This window comes from Athene cunicularia (genome assembly GCF_003259725.1).
Source record: "Athene cunicularia isolate RWA chromosome Z unlocalized genomic scaffold, athCun1 chrZ_part1, whole genome shotgun sequence".
NCBI classification, from domain to species: domain Eukaryota; kingdom Metazoa; phylum Chordata; class Aves; order Strigiformes; family Strigidae; genus Athene; species Athene cunicularia.
In genome coordinates, this window is record NW_020799142.1 from 22,883,269 (window position 1) to 22,910,087 (window position 26,819).

Below are 26,819 nucleotides of genomic sequence, written 5' to 3' on the forward strand. Positions count from 1 at the left end.
GGAATGGAGATTGTAATGATATTAACAGTATTGCTTAAATTTTATTTTCTCCTCTTTTGTCAACTCCTATCAACCTCTTTTTTGCCTGCTATTTGTGTTGAATAGACAGAACCTTTTCAGTGCTTTTGTTTGAGTCAGTTTCTAATTGCTAGGGAGACAAAGCATGAATGTCAATATTTGCTGGCTCAGGTTGCAGGGTAATGCAGTAATTAAAGCAATGCAGGTGATCAGCTCTGATCAGATGGCTTGCAGTTATTTAATCGCATACTAATTAAAGTATGTTTCCAGGAGATTATGTATACATACATGCATATGTAAGATGAAAATAAACAGCATAACAAATTATTAGAGTGTTTACAACTAATTCTTTATTTCTTTCTTTATAGCATGACTGAGGTTGTTACTAGCACCACCTCTCACTCATTCTCTTTAGAACAAGATGCAGAAGTTCCCAGGTAAGATCAACCTGTAATGTTTTATGTAATAAAAAATGGTCTATCACTTTTAAATTTTCAGTCTGAAGTAACACAATATGTAGATTTGATTACAAAATATTTGCAGGTGTATTATATGTGTACCTGCAAACTGTAGTACAGAGTAGCCTTCCCTGAAACCTTGAGGATCATGCTCTTCCATGCTGTCCAGAATACCACGTGAATCAAGCATATTAATTCAGAGCTACCAGATTTCAAGAGAAGTGGTACTTTTGTTTTCTGGTTACAGACAAAATCATTATAATTATATTATTATAGAAAATACATTTTTACATAAAACACCTGAACAATAACATTATAAACTGATTGATATTTTTATAAAAATATTAAAATGTATATGTCCTGCAGCAGTTGCTAGATAGACGTAATATTTATATAAACAAGGAGAATGTTGAAACTGGGAAAAGAGGTTGGGAGTCAATCTCAAGCTTTCACTTCTAGAACAGTTCTCTAGGAGTTTTTTCAGTTTAGAGAAGGATGAGAACTATGCATCCCTCTGGATTCCATCTTCATGCATCTCTAATCTCATTTCCTTCCTGAGATTTTCATGCCAACTTTAAAAATAAAACCAAACTTTTCTCAAACTTGGAGTGTTTGGGGCCGTAGTTACACATTCTAATTGTCCTCCAGAAGATTTCTTGTGCCTCTTCACAACTATTACATATCCAAAACCTTTTCAGTATTACTTACTAGCCATTGCTTTATGCTTCTATTTCTTCACATCCTTGGGGGTCATCCTGTTAATTTGTGAAAAATCCTCCAATGGATGCCTGTACCCATAGCAATGTCAGCATTTTTCTTAAACAGAGAAATGGTTTTCGCATCAATTTCTGTTGATGTAGGTAAAGCCCTTCAGTTTCTTCATTACTCAATGTAAATCCTACCTCTCTCTTCTTCATTTAAGGACTTCATCTACTTGACAGTCTCTACCTACTAAAAGATCTAATTATTTCTGTGAGAAAATTCTGTATGTTGTATCATCTGGTACATGTTACTTTAATTCTGATCTGACATTTTGTTGTTGAGTTTTATAGTATATAAAGTGTGAAAGCAAACAACTGCCATCTCTCTTATTTCAGCTAATAATGTCCTTCTCCATTTTCAGCTGATTAATTTTATGACTAACCAGGCTCTCTTTCTGTCCAGGTGTTTTCTGCCTGTATCTTTAGTGAAGATAACATTTCAGATATGGTTGTGACTGAAAAATCAAGTAGAACTTAAATCTTTACTACTGTTTTTCATTCATATTAGGAAGTGTTAGGAAAAGGATGTCATACATACTCTCCAGTGAAGATTGTGCAGTGTTAATTATTAACTTGTTCTTACAAATTGTGCTTTAGAAAAATGAAGATATCTGTAAAATTTTCTGGATTGATTTAAGACAATCTCATATAGGTGTTCTGAAGTATGAATGTGTTTCATAGTTTTGTTCTTTTCCTTCTTAAGTAATACAGAGATTTCTCCAAGTGATAGTCAGCCTTCTCAGACTGTTATGTCAGCTGTGTCAAGTGTTGCCTCCAATACTTCCATTTGTGCAAAGAAGCAAGAAGTCAAGGAAGAAGTCCCTACAGAAGAGAAACAGAACACATCAGAAACTGTCAGGCAGATGCTCCAAGATGAAATGTTTAAGTTAGTTCAGGTGAGAGCATCTCATTATTGAAAATAGTGTTCACAGTACAAACTGTGTTATTTAAAACAATGGAGATAATTAGTTTTAAAGGTATTCTGCCTGTGGTTGCTTTTGAAAGAGATCTCTGGTTCTATGTAAACCACTGTGAAAACATTTTAGACAACTCTTGCTTTTGACTCAAAAAAATGAGTAATATGGCAATAAAAATTTGGGTGTGTTTTAGTTCACATAGCTCAGCGTGCTCTAATAGTCTAGATTAGGAAAAATTCTGAATCTGTAATAACTTTGTAGCTATACTAGGATTTAATTTTTCTTAGTACATTGAGACAATTTTATGTGACCTTATATTTAATCAAACCACAAAAAACATGAAGGCATTTGTCATGCTTTAGAATAACCTGTCTGTGGCAGGTATTTAATGTATCTGAAAAGAAAGCCTAGTACAATAAGTAATCATAGAAATAAATCGTTATTGAAACTTTGGGATATTGTTTATTTTGTCACCTTTATTAACAGGATAATGAACAGTTACAACATAGACTAGACATAGAATTTTTGTTAAGATTCCTGTTAAAGTTGTTTCCACTGTTAACTTTTATATGTGTATCCAGCTACAGCAAATCAACTTCATGAGTTTAATGCAAATAGTGCAGTCATCCTTTGCCAACCTGCCAAATGTGCAACACATTTTGCAACAGCATCAACCTGTTCACCTGGAAGGAAGCCAGCCTGCACACACTGCTGAAGGCAATGCCTCACTGAAAACACAACTGCCCACTCAAGAAGATAAAGGAAAACCAGGAAAAAAGAGCTCTGATTTTCAACCGAGGAATAGTTTAAGAGATGAAAGCAGCAATGGCCATATAAAAGTAGGTATATCACAGTGTCGTTTATGAAGACTGTTCTGTATATCTGTTATCTGTCCTGTTAAATTAGGAAATTTTTTTGCTGTAGACAAAAAAGATACCATTTTGTGCATGTTTAGTACATGGTTGCTATTTTGGTATATATTTAAATGCTCTTTTGTTTGCTTTTCTGATTTAGAATCATCTGGATGTGAATGTTTCTTTTAACCTATTAGAAAGCCACAGCAGAGGAACAGGTTTTATGATACCATCTCAAGATTTGCATTCTTCAGCACCTACTAAATCACTTCATCTCCTAGCTCCTTCTGCAGACATCCAGAAAACACCAAAGCTTATCCCTATTGAAAAAAGCCTGAATTACTCAAAAGGATTTCCTTTGCTTAAGCTTAAATCAGGTTATCATTTTAAACCAGCATTTTTACATCCAATAGAAGTATCATCAGCTTTTGCTAGACCACCGCCAGTACCACGAGTAGCCTGGGGTTCATCAGATCCCTTGTGGAACCATCAGTCATCATACGCACCAGGAAAGAGTAAGTCAAAAGATGATTTGAACATGAATGAATATGACTCTGAGATCCCAAGGCAAATGCATGAGGAAGAGAAAACATGGGCAGAAGCAGTGCATAAGGGACCTCTCAAACTCCTGAATCTAGATCAGCATGAAGGACAGCAAGAACTTTCACCTGAGCAGCAGTTCTCTGCAGATGTGAATATGGACAAAGCACTGATCACTCAAAACCTGTCTGGTATTCCACTATTGAAACTTGACCCAGTGCCTCAAGTTCCACCAGTTGTAAGGCAGCCCATCACTACTACTTTAATACCTGTTAAACCTGCAATAAAAGAGGCTGACTGCAGAGGAACACTGCAGCACATAGGAATATCACTACTCCGTGCTGATTTATCTCAAAAAAAGAAGGTACTGTATTTAAATAATATATTTTTCTAAGTTCTAGAGTTTTTTCAGTTTCATGGTTTCTTATTCATCAAAAATAAGTTAATGTTTCCAGACTATGAAACATGGAAGTGTTAAGCACAGCTAACAGAAGGGATCTGAAACTAAAGTACCTTCTTTTTGGCATGTCAGTATGAGGCAGGCTGCAAGCTTGGAGACGTTTTTAATGACATTAGATTAATTCCACATTCTATAGTTCAACAACACCACAGTCTATTAATAATGAATGTAAGGAATTTACTGTCTGAAATACTGGTTAACTTTTATATGGTAAAAAATAGTTCTGCTTTTACAGAAATTAAAATTAAATTTCAGTGCAATAAGAAATCCTCTTTTGTAAGGGCAGAAATGGAATGCTGAAAGGCTTGGTAAGAAAACCTTATCTTCTGGATGTTGAGAACCTGATGTTTCAAAAAGTGTTGTTCTGATAGACTCAAATGCTTGCACAATCTAGTTGGAAAGAATGGAAATCTTTGTCACTGAAAGGTCCTTCTTCAGTCCCTGTCTACAATGCACAGTTCCTACTTTCATCATTGACTACATGTAAATGCAAATACTAGTGAAGTACATTCTGTGGAGAAAATGCATATATTTTAGTTTAGTTTCAGAAAATAGTTTACCCATGTACATGTGAGCTGAGATTCTGGTCTGATACTGTTAATAATACATTTTACTTCTCCACAAATTGCTACAGCAGTTGTGTTTATTTAACTGAAATTCAAACTGGACCTGCTTTTTTCATCAAATCTACCTGGGGTTCCCCTCTCTGCTTCTGCACTGGTGTTTCATTTTTGCTTTTTTCTCTCTCTGAATACTTTTCAGGCACCAAAACTCATTCCACTTCAAGATCTTATTGCATTTGAGCAACGCCACCAGCATCATACTGTATCCGGTACTTCCTTTGGACAAGACCAAACTGAACCTATCCAGTTACTGAAAACTGATGTTGAACCATTCAAACTAAGACAAGTGCAGAGTAATAGAAAAAGGCAAGCTAGACTTTTAAAGTTGGTCTTCATTTTGAAAGATTTACTGGTAACTTATATCTTCTAGCTTTGAAATCAATGGGGTTTTTACAGCAGCTTCAAATAAATTGGGGATTGGATGTAATTATCTTGGTGGAGAATGAATCTTGATGGCAAATATTATTGAAGATGCAGCAGGACAAGTATAGCATTAGGGCATGAAGGGGTTGTTGCTGTTACCAGGCTCATAGGGTGAAGATTCATGCAGAAATGTTTTTCATGCCAGTGTCCGTGATTTAAAGTCTTGTTGTTACCCAGCTGTTTGCTACATACCTTTTATGAAATGCCTTGCTGCTTACACAGTGAATCTTAGTAGACTACTGCACTGCATATTGTCACTGGTTGAAGTACTCTTCAAGAGGGAAGGGATTACACTTTTTCAATATAATTCATGGTACAGGCGCTGTTTCTGAATCCAGACAGTGATTGGCAAAATTCCTGCTGAAGGGATGTTTTATTTTGTTTTGTTAGGTATGTTATTCATTACTTTTGAAATTTGATTTATTCTTTGTTAATGTCATGGTTTGAGCCCAGAGGGTGGCTGTGCACCACGCAGCTTCACTCACCCCTTCCCTCTCAGGAATGGGAAGGAGGAAATTAAGCAAAAGGCTTGAGAGTCGAGTTAAAGAAGGGGTGAGTTGCCCATTATGGTCATGGGCAAAAGACAGATCCATTAGGGGAAGATAAAGAACAGCATTCAAGCACTAACAACAATACTTAATAGAGTAGGACAGTGAGAAGTGTCACCACATCTTCAAAACACCTTCCCCTACCCTTTCCTTCTTAGGCTCCCAATTTCTCTAGCTCCTAACCCCAGTGGTGCAGGTGGCAGGGAATTGGGGGTTGTGGTCAGTCCTTCCTCTCCTTCCTCCTCAGGGGGAGGACTCTTCACATTATTCTCGTGCTCCAGTGTGGGGTCTCTCTCAGGGGAGGCAGTCCTCCATGAACTTTCTCTGACATGAGTCCTTCCCATGGGTTGCAGACTCTTCCTGAGCTGCTCTGGCTTGGGTTGCTCCCACATGTTGCAGTCCTCTCAGCATCAAACTACAGCAGTTGGGGCTCCCCTCAGAGTGCCGGCCTTCTTCAGGTGCATCCACCTGCTCCGGCACGGGGTCCTCCACGGGCTGCAGGTGGGCATCTGCTCCACTGGTGACTTCTGTGGGCTGCAGGGCACAGCCTGCCCTCTCACCACGGGCTGCAGGGAGTCTCTGCTTTGGCCCACATCCCCCCTTCCTCTTTTCTTCCACTGTCCTCGGTGTTTGCATAGGTGTCCTCTGTGCAATTCCTCCTCACAACTCCTACTCCTTCCAAGTTCCCATCTCATCACAGATGTGCAGTCACCATCACTCACTGGCTTGGTCTTTGCCAGAGGTGGGTCTGACTTGGAGCTGGGGGAGCTTCAAGCAGCTTCTCAGAGGGGTCCACCACCCCCATGACCAAAACACCCTGCCACACACAGAAACCCTACACAGTTATTGGATTGCACAAGCAGTTAAAACAGTTTAAGTTGTATATATATCTTTGTTCAATTCTCATATAATATTGATAGATTCCTGACGTTTCACAGATCTGTTTTTTCCATGGAAGAGTTAATGGCATTGCTGCATCTGGAACAGAACACTTGCTTCCAATCACTGTGCTTTTAACTCTGGCAGTTGGAAACACAGACTTGAGTTTTTCACACTTAAGTTGAGAAATAATACATAAGTAACGGCAGCTGAAGTTTAGAATACCTGTTTTGGTATTATCAGCTTAAGTACTTGAAGCTAGAGTTGTATTATTTATCTGATATTAAAGAAAATTTGCAACTTTTAAAGTGAAATAGTTAATTGGAAAGTTTCAACGATAACAGAGGTTTGTTTCTTGCTGGAGTACTTCTTACAGGCGTTTTATGTAGCAATGATTTATTATGCACAAAATATAGATATGTAATGTTACACAGTTTGTAATATTTGATATAAATAGCTTATTAAACAATTTACAGATTTCAGTTGATAAGTGTTTTTATGAGTTCTTACAACATTTTTATGTAGGTTTCTGATAGGCAAAAATAGTGCTTTGAACTGATGGATGCAGAAGTTGTGTTTATCTTTTTCACATTTATTTCTTAATAGGTAAGATTTCATAGAAAACAATAATAGGTATTTTTATTATTTTGGTGCAGTTCTTATTTTTTATTTGTAATGACTATGTTGACAGGCAAAAGAGGCGTGATAAGAAACAAATGGAAGAGAAGGAGGAAAAGAAGAAATCAAGTGTGTCCTTCTGTCCAGATGACACCATCATCAGTATTAGAGATACAGTGATAGTTGTTGAATCTGAGACTGAGGTATAGAAGAATGTTTTATTCTTTGCCTTTATTTACTGAAGTATTAACAAGAAACAAAGAAGTAGGAATTTGTAAACCAAAACAATTGTGTAAATCTTCTCCAGGCTCTAGCCTAGAAACAGTATGTCTTTCATTCATATACATGGCATTTCCTGTAAACAAGATTTATTTTTATAAAGTATTTTAAGGTTGCTTTTGTCTTTCCTGGGACACAGACTTGTCTGTTTTGATAGGATATTTGTCTGTATGTAGTTTTAAAAGAAATATAAAGAAATATATGCACAAACACTAATTGCGTAAAAAAAAAAAAAGTTCAGCCTAACAGTGAAGCTAGGATAAATGACCCAGGCATTATTGTTTTCACATGAGGATAGGTGATGACAATATAAGAGAGAGGATGAGGAGCACACGGTCTCATTTTTGTCTCAGCCAAGAAACTAAGAGAAGTTCTTCATTGGGCTGGATTTTGCTTGATGCACTTCTGCTGTTTGTTTGCCTAGGCCTTTTTGATATCTTTAACATACTTGGGGGTTATTCTTACAAGTACCAGATTTAAAGCTGGAACACTACCAGATTTAAAGCTATCAGCAGGCTCTGTTTTCGGTCCATACCATACCATACCTTCTTTGAGACTTCTGTGTACAGTACAGCAGCTGGAGTGCCTCAGCAGACCTGGGAGATATTACTTATGGTACAGCAGAGAGAGCGTATAGTCAAAGAAAGAGTGAGGAATTTGTTTTACTGCAAATCACCCCGAGGTACCTATGGGAAAGTATGTTACGTAGTAGTTCCACTAAGTTGGAATGGATCAGAAGAATTTAAAAAGGGGGTAAGAAAAGTATGTTACAGTGATTTTTTTTTTTTTTTCCCCAAATTGTTACTCAGAGGAGGTATATCAGAAAATTTAACAGTATCAGGAAAGCCTTTAGTTGTCATTGGAACTATTTTTAAAGCTAATTCTTTTTCTCCTTATATTAGGATCAACAAGGAAAATCTACATCTTCCCTTCAGGATGGTTTTTTCATTTCAGTGGGCAAGTACAAGTCTTTTTAATGCTTTGAGTGCTTAAATAAAATAAGGAACAGAAGCTTGTTAGATTTCAAAGGAAAATGCTATAATCATCGATAGGTTTAAAAACTCAAATTTTGTAATCTGTGGGCAATACAGCATAATGGCTTATGGGACCTTTCCCCAGAAAATTACGAAGACCTTTCAGAATGTGCAACAGATACTCAGTCTTTTTTGGGGATAGTCAGTTTTTAGGGGATTGATGTAGAGAGAGAGATGCAGACAAATCTAAGATCCTATATTAATTATCTATAAACTCGAAATAATTTTCCCGAGAATTATAGAAGTATTTAATTTTTCTGAAAAATAAGTTATAGTCTTGTATTTGTTTATAAACAATGTATTTCATAAAATAACAGTATGTTCAGTAAATTTTAGTAACTGTGGTTCACAGTGGATTCTGCTTATGTGATTCATCAGAAGAATGCTGTAAACAATGCTTTCAAATTCTATCTGTTTTTAAAAGGTATTATTCCAATTTTACTTGCCTCCATAGTACAATTTAATGAAATTTAATGCTCTTTTAAAAGAAAATTAATGTTTATAGTATTTCTAGATTGCAAATGAAGACCGTGCATATAGAAAGTTATGCCTCTTTCTAGCACGTTAATTCAGCACAATATTTAGTCCTATCCAAGGACAAAATACACTTTCCATATCCATTCTCTGAACTTTGGCCTTAGAGAAATACTGGCTTGCAAAGCTCTATATAAACTTCAATAAGTAAAGGTACACATAATAAATATTTCCCCGCTTTTAAAATATGAAATAGATTTTTGAATTTAAAAATTACATATCTAAACTGAGCCTTGATATTACTTCAGTATAACATTGTAAGTTTCAGTACAGTTGTATATTCACATAAAGCAGGTAGTAGAAACTTTTCTTGAAATCATTCATGAAGTATGCTTGGAGAAAGGTTTAAAATTTAATGTGTCAGAAATGCATAGATAAATCTGTTGGAGCCCTTAGTTTTGACTTAATATAATTGGTTTCATAGGTTTCTAATTCGTGCATTATTTGTAGACACCTATTGTGTGTTATCGTATTTTAGACACAATGGGGGAAGCAATTACTACTTCAGCAGATGTACATTACATGGCTTCCACAGAAAAAAAAACAGCAGAAACTCAAGATGCAAGTACAAATACTCACCCAGGTAAGGGCTACCTATGTGACCTACAGTAACCAGCTATTTCTGGTATTGCTTCTTGTTAATTGTGATATTGGGTCAGTTTCCAAAATGGAGTAAGTTTTTAAAGAGAATAACATCTTTATGCACTGTAACTTTTTGTTTCAAAAAGTATTAAACCAGCAGATACTGTAATATGAATTATAAAATATTAGTTAAAATAATTACCAAAAAAAAAGTATTACTGATACAATTATGTAAGAGTCTCTACATGCTTTCTGTAAGTTCTGCAGTGTTTTTTTTTCTGAAAGCTCCTTTTAACTTAGCTTGACTTTTTTAAAATGTATTTTAGACAACATTTCACATGTGACTGAAATTTTCTTGCCTCTTACCCCAATTTTGCTTTGACTGTAAGTTGGGAAATCAGAAACATAACATTCAGGTAACATATTCATTGGTGTCTTTCCTTAAATTAATGAATTTTGGTTTTGTTTTTTTTTTCCTATCAAGCACTCAATTCATATCAGGATGTTGGAATCAGTGATGGAAATGAGGTTTCTGAAGTCCAAAAAAATGAATCAGTCATGTCTGTTCCTGTGTCAGGTGTGGCTTCAGTCTTTCTCAACTTCATTTTTTGTTCAGGAAGTCAATAAAAATAATACTTTTTTTTTTTGTCCATGGGTAGCTTAATGCAGGATATAGGTAAGAAGATGCTAATTCATCTGCCTTCTTGAGGCCAAATGTGAAATAATACTATATGAAAATTTTGGCAGCAATTTTTCATGGTGCATTGACCTATGCTTTTGTATTGCTGGATGAGGAGGGTAGAAGTGTGGATTTTAGCTTGGTTTTAGTGCTGCTTAATCTTGGGGGGTTGGTGTTATGTAGACCAGATAGATCAACGAGTGGGATGTTAAGACAGATCACAGCTCCACATGAAATAGAGCTGTAGTAGCTCAACTAATTGTATGGTTGTTCCATGGACCTGCTAAATTGTGTAATATCTATATTGCAAGTGACAGTGTTTCAGTCTCAAGTAGGAATTTTATGCTCAATCACTCATCTTTTGGGTCAGTTTGTAGAACAAAAAATAGAAGGTAACTGATTTTGGACTAAAAATTTATTTTGGTTTCAGTTTTCTCCCCTCTCCTTGATAAATTGTGCTATGTAGAATTCAGTACTAAGATTTTTCCCTGTGGTACCAAGTGAGCATATTATTTTTTCCTTTCTTTTAAAAGTCAACAGTGTTTTTCCATGTGGACAAGTATTTTCTACATCACATGACTTCTTTGCAGATAGTTTATTAGAGGTCTTTCTAGCAGAGTAGTATCATTTGGATCAAGTAAAGATGCAGATTTTTTTCTAACCTATTTGGGAGGGAATTGGAAATTAATAGCAATTTAGATAGCAGTATGTTGCTTTGATTTTGATCCTTTGAGTATTTTTCTGCTAATTAATCACCAACATGAAAAATTATTTAATAATTTGTTGCTAGAAGCAAATATTCAAGTATCCTGTTAAGCTACATTGTCTATTTTTAAAAGGAGATGCTAATCAGAGCTTTTCTTATTTAGAGAATGCAGACCTGTTTCCATATAGTTTGTCTGAGGTTTCATGGCTTTTACTGTAAATATAATGCTGTTATTTTTTTCTCATAGAATCAACTACTACCCCTGAGATACTACCCCCAGATATGTATTTAAACCTGAGACTACCCACTGAAGTGAATGAGACACCCTTACCATCCTTTCTGTCACATGCATCTGGTTTGGTTAGTAGTCCAATGTACATAGAGTTAAAATACATTTTAAGTATACTGTTCTGTCTTACCTCACAAATTTGGGTTCTTTATATCTGGATGAGTCATTGTATAATACTGTAGGGAAGATTGTAGTTATTTTGTGTCCAAAACAAAAAGACTTTGAACTCAAAGTGGTAAAAGGTAAACACAAAATGGTTACCAGTGTACTGTAAACAATGTATACAAAACTCATCCTGTATTTCTTCATAAGTTTGTTCTTTTTTAGAGTGAACATGAATATATCAGTGTGATTGACATTGAAGACAAGGATATCCTTAACAATTTGCCCGTGATACCTGAGTCTGCAGAAGAGATAGCTACTGCACAGCAGAATGAGCAGTTTGAAATTCCATCTACTGAAAAACTTCATCACATGGCAGCTTCTGTTATTAATGCAGTTCCACCCAAGGCACTTCAAAAGAAAGGTAAACCATTTCATTTTTAAATCAGATAAAAAAATTATACACTTTTGTTGTCATACTCTTAACTCCCACAGAAAACCTGCAGCCTTTCCCCAACTCACATCGTGCTTTTTTACTTTTATACATTTGACTTCCTTTGTGAGAGTTCCTGCCTCCTGAAGCATACAGCAATGTACAGCACATCTATGCCTAATTACTTGCAGTACTTACAATTTTGAAGTTTATTTAATGATGTTGGTGCGCTCTTTTTTTATTTCAAGATGATCTGAAAAATGTGTCAAGCCCAGTGCAAAAGGAAGATAAGGAGTTGCCTTCTGCTAGAGATAGTGTAACCTGGAACGTAATACATGAAGATGACAGAACTACTCCTTCTTCAGGGCTTCCGTCCAAAGTAATTGGCAAAAATTACTTTTCTGCAAAGCAGCAGGAAATGTACATGCGGTTACAGACTCTACAGAACATAACAGAAAATATGGAGGAGGATTTCAGAAATACCAAACTGGTGAGTTCTTACTGCTAACTGTTGTGTCTGAAACTATTTGTTTTGTAACTTCTTTACGCTGAAGACAAAATTTATGTTTAGGAATGATGTATTTTCACTGCTTAGTATATGTTGAGAGAGATTGAGAATAACATACACTTCTTTCACATGCATCTGTTAGCTGACACGGTTACTTAAAATGGACCAAATGCTGGCCAGAGTGGTGATGTTCTTAGTGAATGGGCAGAATCTATTTAATTTTTCTGTAACTGTTAACACGAAATAGCACAAAAAGTTCAGGCTGAGCAGGACACCTTTTTGGCAAAGATTTCTGCAGTTACACCTCTTTAGACTATTCATGTGACTATTTCTGGAACCAGTTCATATTTATTTCATAAGATATTTGCATTTTTAACATATTTATAAAGTTAAACATAGAAATAAAGTGCATTTTGGACATACTGCATTCAGATGATCTTAAGTATAATTCAGGAATTACTATTTTATGGGTCATGACAGAGATAACGATAAAAAGCAAAAATTTTCAAGAGACTGACCTCTTAAAACTACATCTAGTTTGATTTGCCCAAAACTTCAGGTGTGGCTGACTATAGTTGTATGTGAAATGGGGAGTGCTGGCAATTATTTTTTCACGTTACTTTGACTTTTTTATTAAGTTTAGAGCGAACTGGGAGTAACTAATTCAAGACTGAGCCAGTAGATGCTGATTTTACCCAGCTAGTAAAAAAAAATTTATCTTGCACATCACAAAAATTTGTCATTTTCCAGTTCCTGGAGACATGGCTTAATACAGAATAAATGCATTAGCACTGTGTAATTTCACAGCATCTACTTCTTCTATAATCATTCAAACTAGTAGTGTCCATTGCCTGTCCTTCCATATATTCACAGAAATGTAAGGACCTCCTTGTGTTGCCTACACACAGTTATTACACTAAGTTGGATCAGTTTATGTCCTTCATCAATGTGATTATCCAGCCAGATTTTTGAGAGCCTGTAGTGAAGAAAAATCTTCACATATCCTTTCTTTGTTTCAGCATTTCACTGCATTTGGGTTTTAAAACTTCTTCTGGATATCTAGCTAAATTCTGAAACACATTTTCTTTTTTTTCCTTTATTTCAGTGCACACCAGTTGGTCATTCCATTTATAACAATTTCTCATGTATTAGAAATAAATTTTGAGACCTGGCCTTTGAGACATTTTACTGAACATGATTCTGATAATCTGCTTGGTTTTAGTTTTCACTCTCTAGTTTTAAAGTTCAGGAAACTCCTGACTTACGAAGAATATGGAAATATTTTTATTTCTATGGTTTTTAGATAAGATATATTGGAAAATTTCAGCTATTTTAAAAATAAAAATAATGTGATCAATAGGAGTAAAACTGTTCACAAGAATAATACAGTTCATATGTATTTTTCTCAGAAAAAGTCCAGAAGATTGAACCCTTTAGATAAATCTACTTGAGCTACTTTGATTCTTGAGATATTTTCTTTGTTTTGAATAAGGATACTCCATTAAAATGTTTATAAGATTCAGAGGAGGAAAATGTATTTAAAGCAAACTTTGCATGAATATTTGTGATGTAAATCTCAGAAGTACCTTGAAGAGAATGTATCATTACTTAGGTTTTGGGTTTCATTTATAGCTAGTGAAAATAATAGAAGATTTTGAAATGGCTGCTAATTCAGACCTTGGTACTCGTCCTTCATTTTCTGAAGATGACAGAATCATTGGTGATGGTATGTATTCAGTTAACAGAAGGATAGTAAACTTGCAATTGTATATTAAACTTCACTAACTTTTAATTACCACTGAAGTTTAGTGCAATCCCAAAAGGTGTTACTGAAATATGCACCAACAATCAAAAGTATGAGAGAGAAACAAAATCAAAAGCTAGAAAACCTGAATGTTACATGTACTGCTTCAACAAAAATGCATTTGTAAATACTTGTATACTTTGATCTTTTCCAAAACCACAATGCAGGACTTGGGTATAGAATTTTGAAGATGATAGTGTGTATTTGTGTTGTGTATCGAATTTTGAAGAAAATAGCGTGTATTTCTGTTGTATCATAAAATCAAAACATGGTGCTTATGAACGCTTTGCTTGCTGACATAAAAGGATATTAAATTTGTCCTCAGTGTTCACTGTGTATATAAAAAACCTTTTTCATATATCTTTCATGTCTATTTAGTTGTAATATCTGGTGGTTTTATTAAAATCTTACATCAGCTTAACTGTTTGCTAGAGCTGATGTATTGAATGGGGTACATGCTTCAGGTCCCTTTTACATTCATACCAAAACATAGTCTAATCTACTTACAAAGTTAATATGAAGGCAAGTGTAGAACCAAATCACAGCTGTCTGTGTAAGACAATACTTAAGATGTTGATTAGCCTCACACAGAACAACTCATACTTCAGTCCTTTAGTTCACGTGTACAGGACTGATACATACAGCACAGCTCTGGTGTTGCCCTTTCATAGCAAGGCACATCTTACCTAGGTTCAAGTTGTTCTAGGTTCAACAGATAAACTAAATATGCCACTAACAAATATATATGAATGATAATTTTTGCATTGTGGGGTTTTTTTATTCATATACACTAATTACTGTATTATTTTTTCGTGGAATCAGAACATTATTTGAGGGGCCTGATTTTTGAAGATATTACAGATGATGAAAAGGATCGTTTAAACTTGGAATATCCTGTACCCAGTTATACTGCATTGGAAGTGTCCTCTCCTGCCTCTTCAGCCTCTGCTTCTAACTTTCGCAATGGCATAAAGTCATCTTCTGGTATAATCTTAAATGCTTTTAATGCTTTAATACTTTCACCCTTTTTCTCCTTTTAAAAATAAATAAACCTTTTCTTCCTGGTGTAACACTTTCTCTTTGCTGTTATACCAAATGTTATGTAATGTTATTGAGCTCATAAAAGTCAGTTGTCAGTCTTTCTAGATTGGATTATTGAGTGGCTTCATGGATGTGCATTGATAATAAATTTATATGTTAATGATGGAACAGCATCACTAAGCTTTGAAAACAGATCAGCAGTGAATTATACTTGCACTCAAATTCACCATTGAAAGAAAATGTATAACTTCATTTCTGAACTCCATCACTGTGCTGGTTTGTAATTATTTAGTAAGTGTATGTGAATATAAATAGGCACAGTGCCCAGAACACTCTCAGCTTCTTCCCAAAGCTCTCTTTGTCTTCTCTGTCATCCTCCTGTGTTCTAGAGATGTAAGATCTCAGTTAAATCCAACTGACATCAGCAAATAAATTGGTTTTTATCATTATACAGTAACTACTGGCTGTGTCCTAAAACATTGTTTTATGTGGCCTCATGTCATTTTGGAAACTGACAATAAATTGCTTATTGCAATTATGATGACTGCAGTAGCATTAAAAGGAAGAAGAAAAATCACACCTGTTGCCTGTGTTTAAAAACAGAGTGTCTTATTGTATCTGCGTATTGCCTGCATTGCTTGCATTCAAGCTTCTGAAAATGACATACACTTTATGCAGGTGAACATGCCTTTGACAGTCACATTTCTTGCAATGTATCTTAAAAGGTGTTAAAACATGGTTCTTACATCTGCATACAGCAGAAGTGAATTTCAGATGGCATGCACACCCAGATAAATGTTATGAACAGTAACATCCCTACAGTTTTCTCTTTAAGTATGAACTTGTTACTTGCAAGCTAATAAAACTGTAGTTGACATCCATAATGCCCTTCAGCTCCATTTCCTGAATTCCAGGAGTTTGTAGTCTGGCTTCTTCAAGTGACTGGCAATTGTTAATGTTCAATACAACACTGTCTAGGTGGAACTGTTAAGCTTAGTTTGATCATGGCAGAAGACAACAGTGATCTTGTCTTCCTATCCATGTCAGTCAGGGAGCTGTTAATGTGAAGATTCTGTCTTAACATGACAGTTGATGACATGCTCTCTCACAGGTCATTAAGCCTGTGTACAGTACTCATTTATTTTTAATGTCAGCATATTCAGGTTGATATATTTCTGTATTTTATCCTGCAGGCTGTTTAACATGTCTATTACTAGTCTGTGTACAAGTGCAAGGCTTTTGTTAACAAAGGCTGTTTCTCTTTCAGGCTTTCATGTATGTGAAGATCTGTGTGATAGGTATGTATTTGGACATAGGTTTTGTTGAAAATTTTGTTTACTTTAAACTTTTAACAAAAGGGGACTGTCAAGGTGGAACTGTCATGTAGGCATTCATTTTCAGACTGAATAGAATCCAGTTTATTAGTTAATTTCAGGTATTTACTCTGACTTCAGTAGTACCTGTTAGATTTACTTCATACAAAAACAGCAGAAGCATTCAAAGTTGCTTTCTAGTTGCAAGTAACAGCTGTTAATGTTGATGCTGCTGTTGTCTATGTGCATTTGTTATTTTTCCGATTTGCCAAAGCACTGTTCCTGAACAATTACATGTAACTGCCGCTAATAGTCGTCTACTGAGGCTAGCCATCACCAGAAAGTTTTTGAAGTCTTGCCATATGAACAATGTAAAGCAGCAGACTGAACATTTCAAAACTGAAATGATCTTACACATTAAGTAAAATGGTCTATCATACATATCTTTTACTGTTAACTGCTGTTAGTCTTCTGGATCCAGTTCTGCAGTAGAGAACAGTGGCTGGCTTCCCTTTCTTCCTGGTCATTCTGCTTAATTACCCAGTTGCCTTGATTATTTTGCTTGAAGCATAGCAGTAAACCAAATGGATCTGTTTATTTTTGAAGTATTTTAAGTGAAACTGCTTGTGACTGAAGCAGATTGGGGAATGATTATATAATCTTGAGGATGGGTGTGAGGCAGTAATCTTCAGCAGATGGTGTTTTTTGCATTAAGCAGTAACTTGAAGCAACTGTAGCTTGTAATCATAAACTACATGATATATGTTTTTTATTGAGAGCAACTGACTAAAAGAGGAAAGAAATGGGCAGAATTTAGGTTAAACTGTTCTCTCACTGTTTCTTGATCAGAAGGTCATTGAGAGTTGGGGTTCCTGAAACTGTTAGCATCCCACAGCCTTATCTCAGCACGGGCAGCAGTACAAACCCTGTGGGTGCTTCTGGACTGCCAGGTTTGGCCTCCTCTGGGCCAGCCACGTTCACGCACGCCAGTGATGCTCAGGCAGTTCAGCTCTGGATGGGGCCATGTTTCTCTATGGTTTATTCAAAGCCTTCTTTGCTGCAGTACCCCTGACATATTCAGGTCTCACTCGTTCTGTCCCATTCACAGTGGGATCTGTAGATTTGAGTAAAGTGTACATGATGACAGCAAAGCTAAGGCGATGGCTGGTAACTTTAAAAAGACAGTGCATCTACGCACATTATCCAGGTATTGCTTATGTGCACTAACACAGTGAGATGTAGGGGGAAGAAAATCCAGTCCAAAGACTTCTGGTAAAACAGCCTGAATATTATCATTTTAAGCATAAAAGGAAATATTTTAGCTTGTTGTTCTTATAGGCATGTTCTACTTAGTAACATTTTTTTTTTCCCCCTAAGCTCTTTGGAAGATCCCCTGCGAATTACGGGTCTGAGTGGTGTTACTGACATCATTAGTGATCTTGTAGTAGAAGGTGGCATCTCTCCATCGGAGCTGGACTTTACAAAAATAACAGCTAAGAAAATCTCTAGGTAATACCATGGCTGGTTTTATTATGTGTTAGTTAATTCATTTTAACCCTGGTTATTATTCTCACAGCTCACACCTTGTAAACAGTGGAAACAAGCATGGGATTTGAGTTGATGTTAACGGGACTAGATTAGAACTGTTTAATAGCCACTGTTTTTCTGTCTGTTATTATTGAATTTGCTAATAGGTTTTTATTATTTTAGTTTTAAAGTTCTTTCCTTCCTACTTGCTTGTTCCTTCTTCTACCAGGTATAAGCTGGAGCACAACTCTATATGTACAGCAGATTCATTTCAACCAAGGGGACTGGAGCCTTCTAAAGCAGTTCTGAAAGATAGAATAGAAATTTCATGTCAGTGCCAAAGCAGAAGCTTCGAGCCCCAGACTCTAGCTTGTCATGCTCTCTTCCCTGATGAAGATTTCTACATCTTCCTGACAGTTGCACAATCAGCTGTGTCCTTTGCTGAAATAGGTTGAAATTACAGCTGTTTCCTACTTCTGTTTGTGGTATCAGTTGCTTACAAGGCAGAAATACAGCTGTTCAGGATGCCAAACTATCTGTTGGCACTGGTGCAGTGGTTCACACCAGTTTAAGCTACCTGTTTCAGCATGTTCTAGTGACTCATTTAAGTTGAGTGTAATGCTCTGGTTTACTTGGTCTAATGTTTATTTGAATTATAATTAAAATTGAGCTTCACATCTAAATCTGTGCACAGATTATAATGTCCATGTGATCCTTTGAGAATTCCAAAAACATTAATCATTGCTACATCAACACATAAATGTTATTAGCTGGACTGTTTTGTGCAATTATGTGAATATTTTCAAAATTACTGAAAATTTCAGAATTTATTCAAGTAGTATTTAATCAAATTTGACCAAAGACCTAAAGTCAGCTCAGTTTCACATACTTATTTTCACATATGACTGTGAATAATTCTGATAATGACACTTTCCTTTGCCCTAAAGAAAATCACTTTCAAATGTGTGAAAGTTACTCTAATCCCTGGAGAGCTTTAATGCGTCAATCCATAAGCTTCTGGTGGAACTGCAGCTACTAGAGACACCTTGTTTTGCTACACTCATATTTTCTGTTGATTCTGGAATTATCAGTGCCTGCCAGTTTTGAAAATGAGAGAAGTTTCAAAATGGGCTGCAAAAATGAGACATTTAAAATTGCAACACTACTCTTGAAAAATCTCCTATTTAATTTTTAGATCAGTGCTTTTAGTTTTACAGTGAATAAAATACTTATTACCTAGCTACTTACCTTAAAGCCTATTGCAAGGGAAATTAGTAAATATTTTTGAAGAACTCTTGAGGATTAAGTTATGTTAGCATTTCTTATTGGCTGTGTTTTGCTGCTGTAGTATTCTGAGTTAGTGTTTTTAATATTACTTTGTACAGGAGCTCTCAGGATGAAAGGAGGGATCAAAAAGGATGATAGAATCTTATTGGTCTATTTTTCTTTTTAGATACACCATACACACTTAAAAGTGAAAGATCAAAGCAAAACGACTTGCATTTTTTTGTGCCGTTTATCCTATAAAGACAATAACAGATGGTCCACATTTAAAACTTTGGTCCTATTATCTGAATGTAGTTGACAAATGGAAGAAAAATTTTAGGAATTGTCTTGGAAATTACTTGTGTGCCAGGATTTTATGAAGTAAAATTTACAGAAGAAAATTTCCACATTGTTTGTTACTCATGTTTTCAGCTGAGTCAGAAGTTTAAAGGGATTGAAGTATTTTTATTATATCATGTAGCTGCCATTGTTTGTAAATTAAAGGATGTGCTAGATTATTTCCCATTTATGACTGCTCTTAGGGTTCATGATTCTGCTGCTAGACATTCTCAAAAAACAGAAAAGAAGAAGAAAGAAATACAAGCGTGGATGAAGAGAAAGCAAAAGGAAAGAATGAGAGAATATATGAAGAAACTGGATGAACAAAGACAGAAAGAGCATAACCCATTCAATCTAAGAAAGAATGTGGTAAGAATATTGTGTATCTTGAAGAGAAACTGTTATGTATTGTACAAGTGTTGATTGTTCAGGTTAGGTAGTATAAAGGCTGTTAGTGATTTTTTTTTTTTTTTTCCCCTGCTTGAATGTTGGTTTTTTATATGTATAATTTTACTGTATTGGAACTGGCCATAGTTGTGTCAGAAGTGATCAGCGAGCAACTATACCCGTTCTTCACAGACCACAGTCATGACAGTTGGCTGCAGGTGGCAGTTATGACCTGTCCTTCAGCTCTAAATTCAGGTAGCCCCCTGACTGTAAAGGACATAGCTGTAACATTCACTGATAAAAGCTGTGTTTTGTCAGGGAATGATAACTACAAAAGTTGAAAAGATGTGGTTATATATATATTGTTTCATTTTCGCCCGCACTTCCCCAAAACCCCCAATGAATTTAAAAAGCAGATTTCATATGCCAGCATCCTTTATGAACACGATAGGATGCTGAGGGCAGCCATCCTCGTCATTCACACACAGAAGTGCATGCAATTGCAGAGTGTCAGCAGAGATGTTAAGAGCATCTATTTCATGGCATATATTTCAAGTATCTGATGACTTTTTTTGTTGAAGGCTGCTTTCAATACACACTCAGCAAACAATCACTTCTCTCCCAGAACTTTTTAATTTTTTTTTATTAGTAAAAACATGTTTATGGCCTGATACATCTCTTCTAATCTCCACTGTGCTGGAAATAACTGAAGGAAAAAGAAGCTATGAAAGTAGTTCAGAAATAATATCCTAATTCATGTTAAGTCTCAGTATACGCATGTCACCTGGATACCTTCAGGACCTGAAAAGACACTGCTGAGTCAGGGGAAGCCCCAAGGTTAAAGGAGGTGAGACCTAGCAACAAATATCCCTGTACTTTTACCCATCAGTTGGATGCATGGTACACTAAATTCTTCCATGCTGAAGCTCTGCTGGTTTTAACTCCCAAGCAGCAAGCATGTAACACAGAAAAGTTCCCTGTCATGAAGTAATTCAGTTGTATTCACTTTTAGAAAGAGTAATAGAAATACAGTCTATGAAGCACAGTGTTTGCTCTGGTCATAATCAGTCTTTCAGAGTTGAATCCAGCTGTTCTTTTCTACATGTGTAGAGAGAAGTGATTTAGGAAAAATGGGTCCTGCATCTCTCCTGTGTTGCCAACCCATAAAAGTATACTTGATGCTTTTGTTACAGGCTTTTCTCCTGAAATCATTAGATGGAGGGATTCTCAGCTTTTAGTGTTTGGGGTTTTATTTTAGAAAAAAACATTAAAATATTAAAATTGTACTCTAGCAAACACAGGTCAATGTGCAACCTTGCCCTGTTTTTTAAATTAGTTATTGTTAAGAACGTCAGTGATAATTTAGGAAACTGAAGGTGAGGTCATTTGAAACTTTGAGCATGACAATGAAGGCATCTCCTTAGGAATGTTGATGTTTTAAGCATATGAGCTATGCAAGGTGTGACTGCAAGCTATCAGTATACCTTTAGAAACTGAACATTTACAGACACAATCTCATCTGAATTTCCTGCTAAAGCCATATGCTTTCATACTGTTTTTCATTCTGGATGGTGTCTTAAACAGTAACTTTCAAGTCAAATAGGTCTGTATATTGATAGTGAGAGGTTGGAATGGGACCACAATACAGAATAAGTTAATGATTATCATACTTTTTTTGCACAGCGCTGTAGTCTTACTTCAAAGGATACTAAATTATTCCAGAAGAAGAAAGAAGAAAAAGACAGGTGAGTTGCTGTAAATGTAACCTGTGGTATTCTTACTTATGTATTAATTTTTCAGTCATAAGGAAGAGGTAGTTTTAACTATCTTGTCTATGAAACTTCAGATATGAGTGGCATTTCAACCAAAAGCATAACAAATTAATGTTTGCTTTACCATTTAGGAAAACTCTGAGCATGTATCATCCTTTGACTCTATTTTTCTTTTTGCAAATGCAATTTTTTTTTTCCAACATTGACTCATTCATTCTGTCAAACCCATTGTTAATAAATATTTTAGCTTTTTTGCTAATGATCTTTAAAAAGGCTAGTATATCTTTTCATAAATTGCAAAAATGTGTATTCTGGTTACCATGTAGCCTTACAAGACACACAAACCAGCTGCAATTAAATGGGTGATAGCATGAGTTAATATGTGATTTTATTTCTCTATAGAGCCCTGTTATCTGAACATCACAGTATGAGAATAACACAAGCCCTTTCTCTGATGAATGAAATGTTACCTGAAACAGTGGTGTTACCTGAAAATGAACGTAGACCATCGTGTAGGACTAGATCACCTCAAGAGTACAGGAAAGGACATGTGGCATCTACTAAAGGGTAAGAATTTTAATCATTAACCATGTTCTGATGTATTTGTGTCTTTATCATGCTTCAAATTTGCCTGCAATTTTTATCTAGTTGGTATAAGATTAGCTTCAGAGAAGCTTTTTATTCTGACAGAATCAAAGATACACTTTGTCTGGATCAGAAGAGCCTTTAAGTTCCTATACTAGTCTTACACCTATTAGTGCAAATCTTAGAGGGAGCCTTAAAAATGCCTTTAAGAGCATTGAATAAGCCAGCTCCAGAGTCAGAGCTGTAATCAATGTCCTAAGCCGTTCCACTTAACAGCAGTTCAAATGGCCTATAGCTAGCAACATGGTTAATGATCTGAAGAGCATCTAGTAACAAGCAAGAAGCAAATAAAAATACTACTGTGCATGCATATAGATAACTTGAAGTTCAGCAAACTCCACATTTATTCTCTTCCTTTCTGACTTTTTTATTATGTAGAATTGTACTTGTTCTTTCTTTTGCACTTTGGTGCTTATTGCCTATTGAGGAGATAATGATATTTAAGTATTATAAGTTTTTTTTAATTTATTCTACTTGTTGGCATTAATGTCACATGTGTGTATGTGTAATCCAGGTGTGTATTGCACTATACTTTTTATTCTTCTACACATGATTTTATGTTTTCCAGAATAATCGGAGGAACTGTGTACTTCAGGTAATCCTGTAACTTCCAGGTTTAAATATTTCTGCATCTCTTTTTAATAGGCAGAATTCCAGGATAGAGCATTAAACTGAATGTAGTCGGTGCTGTGCAGAGCCCGCTGTTGGTGTCCAAGAACAGTTTAAGACATGAACCCTTGCAGAATCAGAAGTGCTAAGGAATATCATGCAGGAAGCCACCTTAGGAGTGGCAGTAACTTCAAACTAATAAATTTTGTTGGACCTAAACTGGCTCTTTGTAAAGCCAGTTTGGTATGTCTGCACTGTGATGGCCAGCAGTTCTGATTCTGTTGAGGCTTATTGGCCCTAAAAGCAGCGTGTGATGCTGATCCTCAGCTAAGTGGGCTTGAAGGTGATTTCTGTGGCCTTTTTGCCTCATCTGAATAAGCCCTGTTAGACTGAAGTTGTGTGGAGGAATGGTATGTGGTAGACAGTGGTAAGTATTTGGCCTTTGTTTTTTTTTTTCTCTTGTTGTAGAGAGTATCCAAACAGTCCTGTTGTGTCAGAAAGGAGCAGAATTGCTGCCAAATCCAGCTTTCATCAGAAAATACACCGTTTCACCCCAACTCTTGGTTTAACACAGTCCAGGGGTAAGAACAGAACTTTCTTAATGAAGGCACATACTGAAGATGATCTTCAAGTTACTACTGGATTTTGGGAGGGATGAGCTTTAATATCTATGTAGAAAGTCAGATTTGTAATCCTGGAGATTTCCTGTCCTGAGAGTTTTGTAACTGTGCTGTCATTGGCCTGTCAAATGATGACAGTTACCTTTCCTTACCATCTCTTTCTAAATCCAAAGTAGCTTAATTTGCCATAGCAAGGGCACTGCATAATCTCCGAATCAAGCTCGGAGATAAAAAATTTGAAGCATCTTTTGAGTAGTTTTGATCTACTGCACCTAACGGGAAATGCTTTCTGTGTCTTTTCAGGAAATGCCTGTATGCTACCACAGAAAAGTACTTCCAGGGGAAGAACAAGAAATGCTGCAAACTGTCCTGTTAATTCTAGACACTGTAAGTTACAAAGAACAATGACAGAGTACTGTTCAGCTACATAATACAAGGGAAAAATAAGACACAGAGAACACATTTCAGAATACATTCTGGGTAGAATTTATGCAACACACACCTCAGATTCAGCATTAGTTTAGAAGAATAAAAATCATCAGTTTTCCCCCACATAAAAATCCCTTTAATTAGAAACTTATAAAATATTTTAAACAATCACCTCTGTTTACCTCCTGAATGGATTTAGTCAGATGGCAATTCCAAGATTACTCAAACAAATGTGCTAGATTCCAGTGATTTCCTGAAACAAGCATTATGAAGTCACTAGGGACAGAGGGCTTGAGTCTGTCTTTGATCCTTTTTCCCTACACCTATCTGTGTAGGTCTGGATCCACAAAAGCTGCCTCACATAGATTCTTCCTCCCAGTCAGGAGGAACAGATGCAGGACTTGACTACAAGAGCAAAATTTCTGATCAGACCAAGAAAGATTGAGGAGAGAATCAGTCTGAAACTTGGGAACTACTGTGGGTTGATTCCATTCTCCCTTGTACCTTATACTAGTGGCATAGTAGAGATCCTGTTTGGCTGGTTAAATGATTTATTTGAGTTGGCAACACTGAAAAGGGAGAGAAGCAATAGTAAGTAGATAGAGCGGAGGTTTTTTTCCTGAATCACTCACCTCTACATGTGTGAGAAGTCATTTTCCTCCTCCTTTCCATATGTTCTCTTTTTAAACTAAATACACAGGTAGATCTCTCTCTGATTTCACATCACTTTCTTGTACCTGTTTCTCCCATTATATGGATTATATCCCATCACTGCTTAGGGCTTCAGTAAAGTTCCATGTCTTCTAAGAGGCACAAATCCAGAATTTACATAGTTTTACTCCTCTATCAAATAAGGTAGCAATGCCCTTTTTTGGGGTCTGCACTACAGGAACTGGATGCTGTAGGCACCATGCGTAGTCCTGTTCTACTTTGTGTTCTGTCCTGGGAAGAGAGTTCAGAGCATGAGGCTGGAAGGGACCAGTAGCATTTTCTTGCCATAACCCAACATCAGTTCAAGATAAGGGTTATGCTGTTTTAACATGTGTTTACACACAGCTTCAGTTCTTAGAACTTGGAGCTTCTGTTCTTGGACAAGTTTCACGATACTCAGAAGATGACAGCCAGAAATGTTACAGTGCTATGGTTGATGTGTATTCTCCTCAGCTGCTGAGCAAAGAGTCAGCAGAACATCAAAACAAAAGCCTCCACATGTTGCCACTGCAATTGAGACAGAAGGTGTTGATCAAGAGACTGATCGAGACATAGTAAGTCCTTGGACTGTGCCTGATGATATCCAAAGAATACTTCAAGATACACATGACTCCTTGTTTCAGGTAGGATGTCTACTTATTCTAGGAATGGTTTGATATCTGCAATTTACCACTGTTTACTTCTGGTTTATTTAAAACATCGTTCTCTATTCAAAACGTGTGGGTGAGATAGATGCAGAGGGACATAAATGATAGTGATTCAATACAGCTAATACATTTTGTCTTTACAAGCAAAGTCATTCCTGTGGGCCTTGAAAATGAATGTTCTTTATAGCAACTGTACAGGCATGTTGTCTGTCCAGGCAATGGATGCGAATGGGAGTGCATAAATTGGAAAATAAACGACATTTGTTGCAGAATAATCAGGTACATAACTTGATTAGGACATGTTTGAAGAGTGGGATCATTTCTGCTGGCTGCACAGAGGTCTTGTCCATGAATGATTTGCAGTGATTCAGCTCATCTTTTCATCCAATAGGCCTCTGCGCTGCATCCTGTGAGTCTCTCTCCCATTGGAGACGTTATCGACACAGATGGTGTTTCTGAAAGCACGGGAAGTATCCTCAGCAAACTGGACTGGAATGCAATTGAGGCTATGGTAGCAGATGTGGAAGACACGTGAACAAAATCTCGCAGCTGCTGAGCAGTTTCAAACAGCTTCTCATGTTTGGTTTCATTTTTTAAAATAATTGAGGCTTGCATTGGTATTTTTCTTAAGCAGCACGGAAGCTCTCTACTTTCAGTCTTGCCTTGATGAAATTCAATTCCTAAACATGTAGTTTGCTTTCTTTCAAAGGTCTTCAAACCAGCAAGCACTAAATGCTGTTGGTAAATGCTGACCATGTCTTTAGCCAAGATGGAGATTCTTGTTTCTTTGCCACTCTCAAATACATAAAATTTTTATTCTAAGAGCACCGCACAACTGTTTTACATTTGTATTTAATATCATTATGGATTAAGTTATTTTTGTAAATTAACAATTGTGATAAACTGATTTAATAAAAGTGAGTTTATTAGTTTCTGCTATAAAGTGATTTACAGAGAACTGTTTTTGCTGTCATCACTGTGACTGTACATGTGTACGTGCACTACCCTGGTATTTTAAATCCAGTTTAAACCCAGAAATACAGAATCAAAGTGTATGAATGCCATTTATAAAAAGGGTGTTGAAGCTGTCTGAAGGACCCTTACAGTCTTTTATCATGTATCTTACTCCTTAATACTATTTGGGGTGGTGCAGCACTGGGATACAAGTGAAAGTAAGGGCCATTCCTTACTGAGGGGCTTGCGCAGTAAGATGGCTCATCCACTTTCTTCAAGCAATTTATCGGGTGCTAAAGGAACCAAAAATGCACGTGAGCAGTTAATTTCATTTTAAGAGTGGTAAAGGAAATCCTTTCTTTAACTGCCTCCTCATCCATAGCGTCACAAATAACTAAAAGGGCAGAAGCAGGGGCCTGGGCAGAGCTGTACCTGCAGTGACAGCAGCATGAAAAAGCTCTCAGACTGTCACGTCCCGCTCCAGCGAGGGGGACAAGTGACTCAGATTCG

At 36.3% G+C, this 26,819-nt stretch overlaps 1 protein-coding gene across 3 annotated transcripts in view; it reads left to right on the plus strand.

Moving 5' to 3' along the window:
* Positions 1-26,286, plus strand: part of CPLANE1 (ciliogenesis and planar polarity effector 1) — a 58,500-nt gene extending 32,214 nt beyond the window's left edge. For 2 of the 3 annotated variants that reach the window (XM_026865912.1, XM_026865913.1), the window contains exons 31-53: positions 387-455; positions 1,941-2,133; positions 2,736-2,993; positions 3,169-3,912; positions 4,771-4,937; positions 7,173-7,302; positions 8,281-8,335; positions 9,425-9,529; positions 10,013-10,105; positions 11,161-11,273; positions 11,530-11,728; positions 11,986-12,227; positions 13,878-13,971; positions 14,872-15,033; positions 16,358-16,388; positions 17,781-17,912; positions 19,739-19,904; positions 21,606-21,667; positions 22,097-22,261; positions 23,417-23,529; positions 23,872-23,955; positions 25,162-25,331; positions 25,747-26,286. In XM_026865912.1, coding sequence (XP_026721713.1) covers positions 387-455; positions 1,941-2,133; positions 2,736-2,993; positions 3,169-3,912; positions 4,771-4,937; positions 7,173-7,302; positions 8,281-8,335; positions 9,425-9,529; positions 10,013-10,105; positions 11,161-11,273; positions 11,530-11,728; positions 11,986-12,227; positions 13,878-13,971; positions 14,872-15,033; positions 16,358-16,388; positions 17,781-17,912; positions 19,739-19,904; positions 21,606-21,667; positions 22,097-22,261; positions 23,417-23,529; positions 23,872-23,955; positions 25,162-25,331; positions 25,747-25,890 — 3,691 coding nt within the window. In that variant the 3' untranslated portion in view covers positions 25,891-26,286. Of the gene's footprint in view, positions 1-386; positions 456-1,940; positions 2,134-2,735; positions 2,994-3,168; positions 3,913-4,770; positions 4,938-7,172; positions 7,303-8,280; positions 8,336-9,424; positions 9,530-10,012; positions 10,106-11,160; positions 11,274-11,529; positions 11,729-11,985; positions 12,228-13,877; positions 13,972-14,871; positions 15,034-16,357; positions 16,389-17,780; positions 17,913-19,738; positions 19,905-21,605; positions 21,668-22,096; positions 22,262-23,416; positions 23,530-23,871; positions 23,956-25,161; positions 25,332-25,746 lie in introns of those variants that run through there. The other variant, XM_026865914.1, reaches the window with a different exon arrangement.
* The last annotated feature ends 533 nt before the right edge of the window (positions 26,287-26,819 follow it).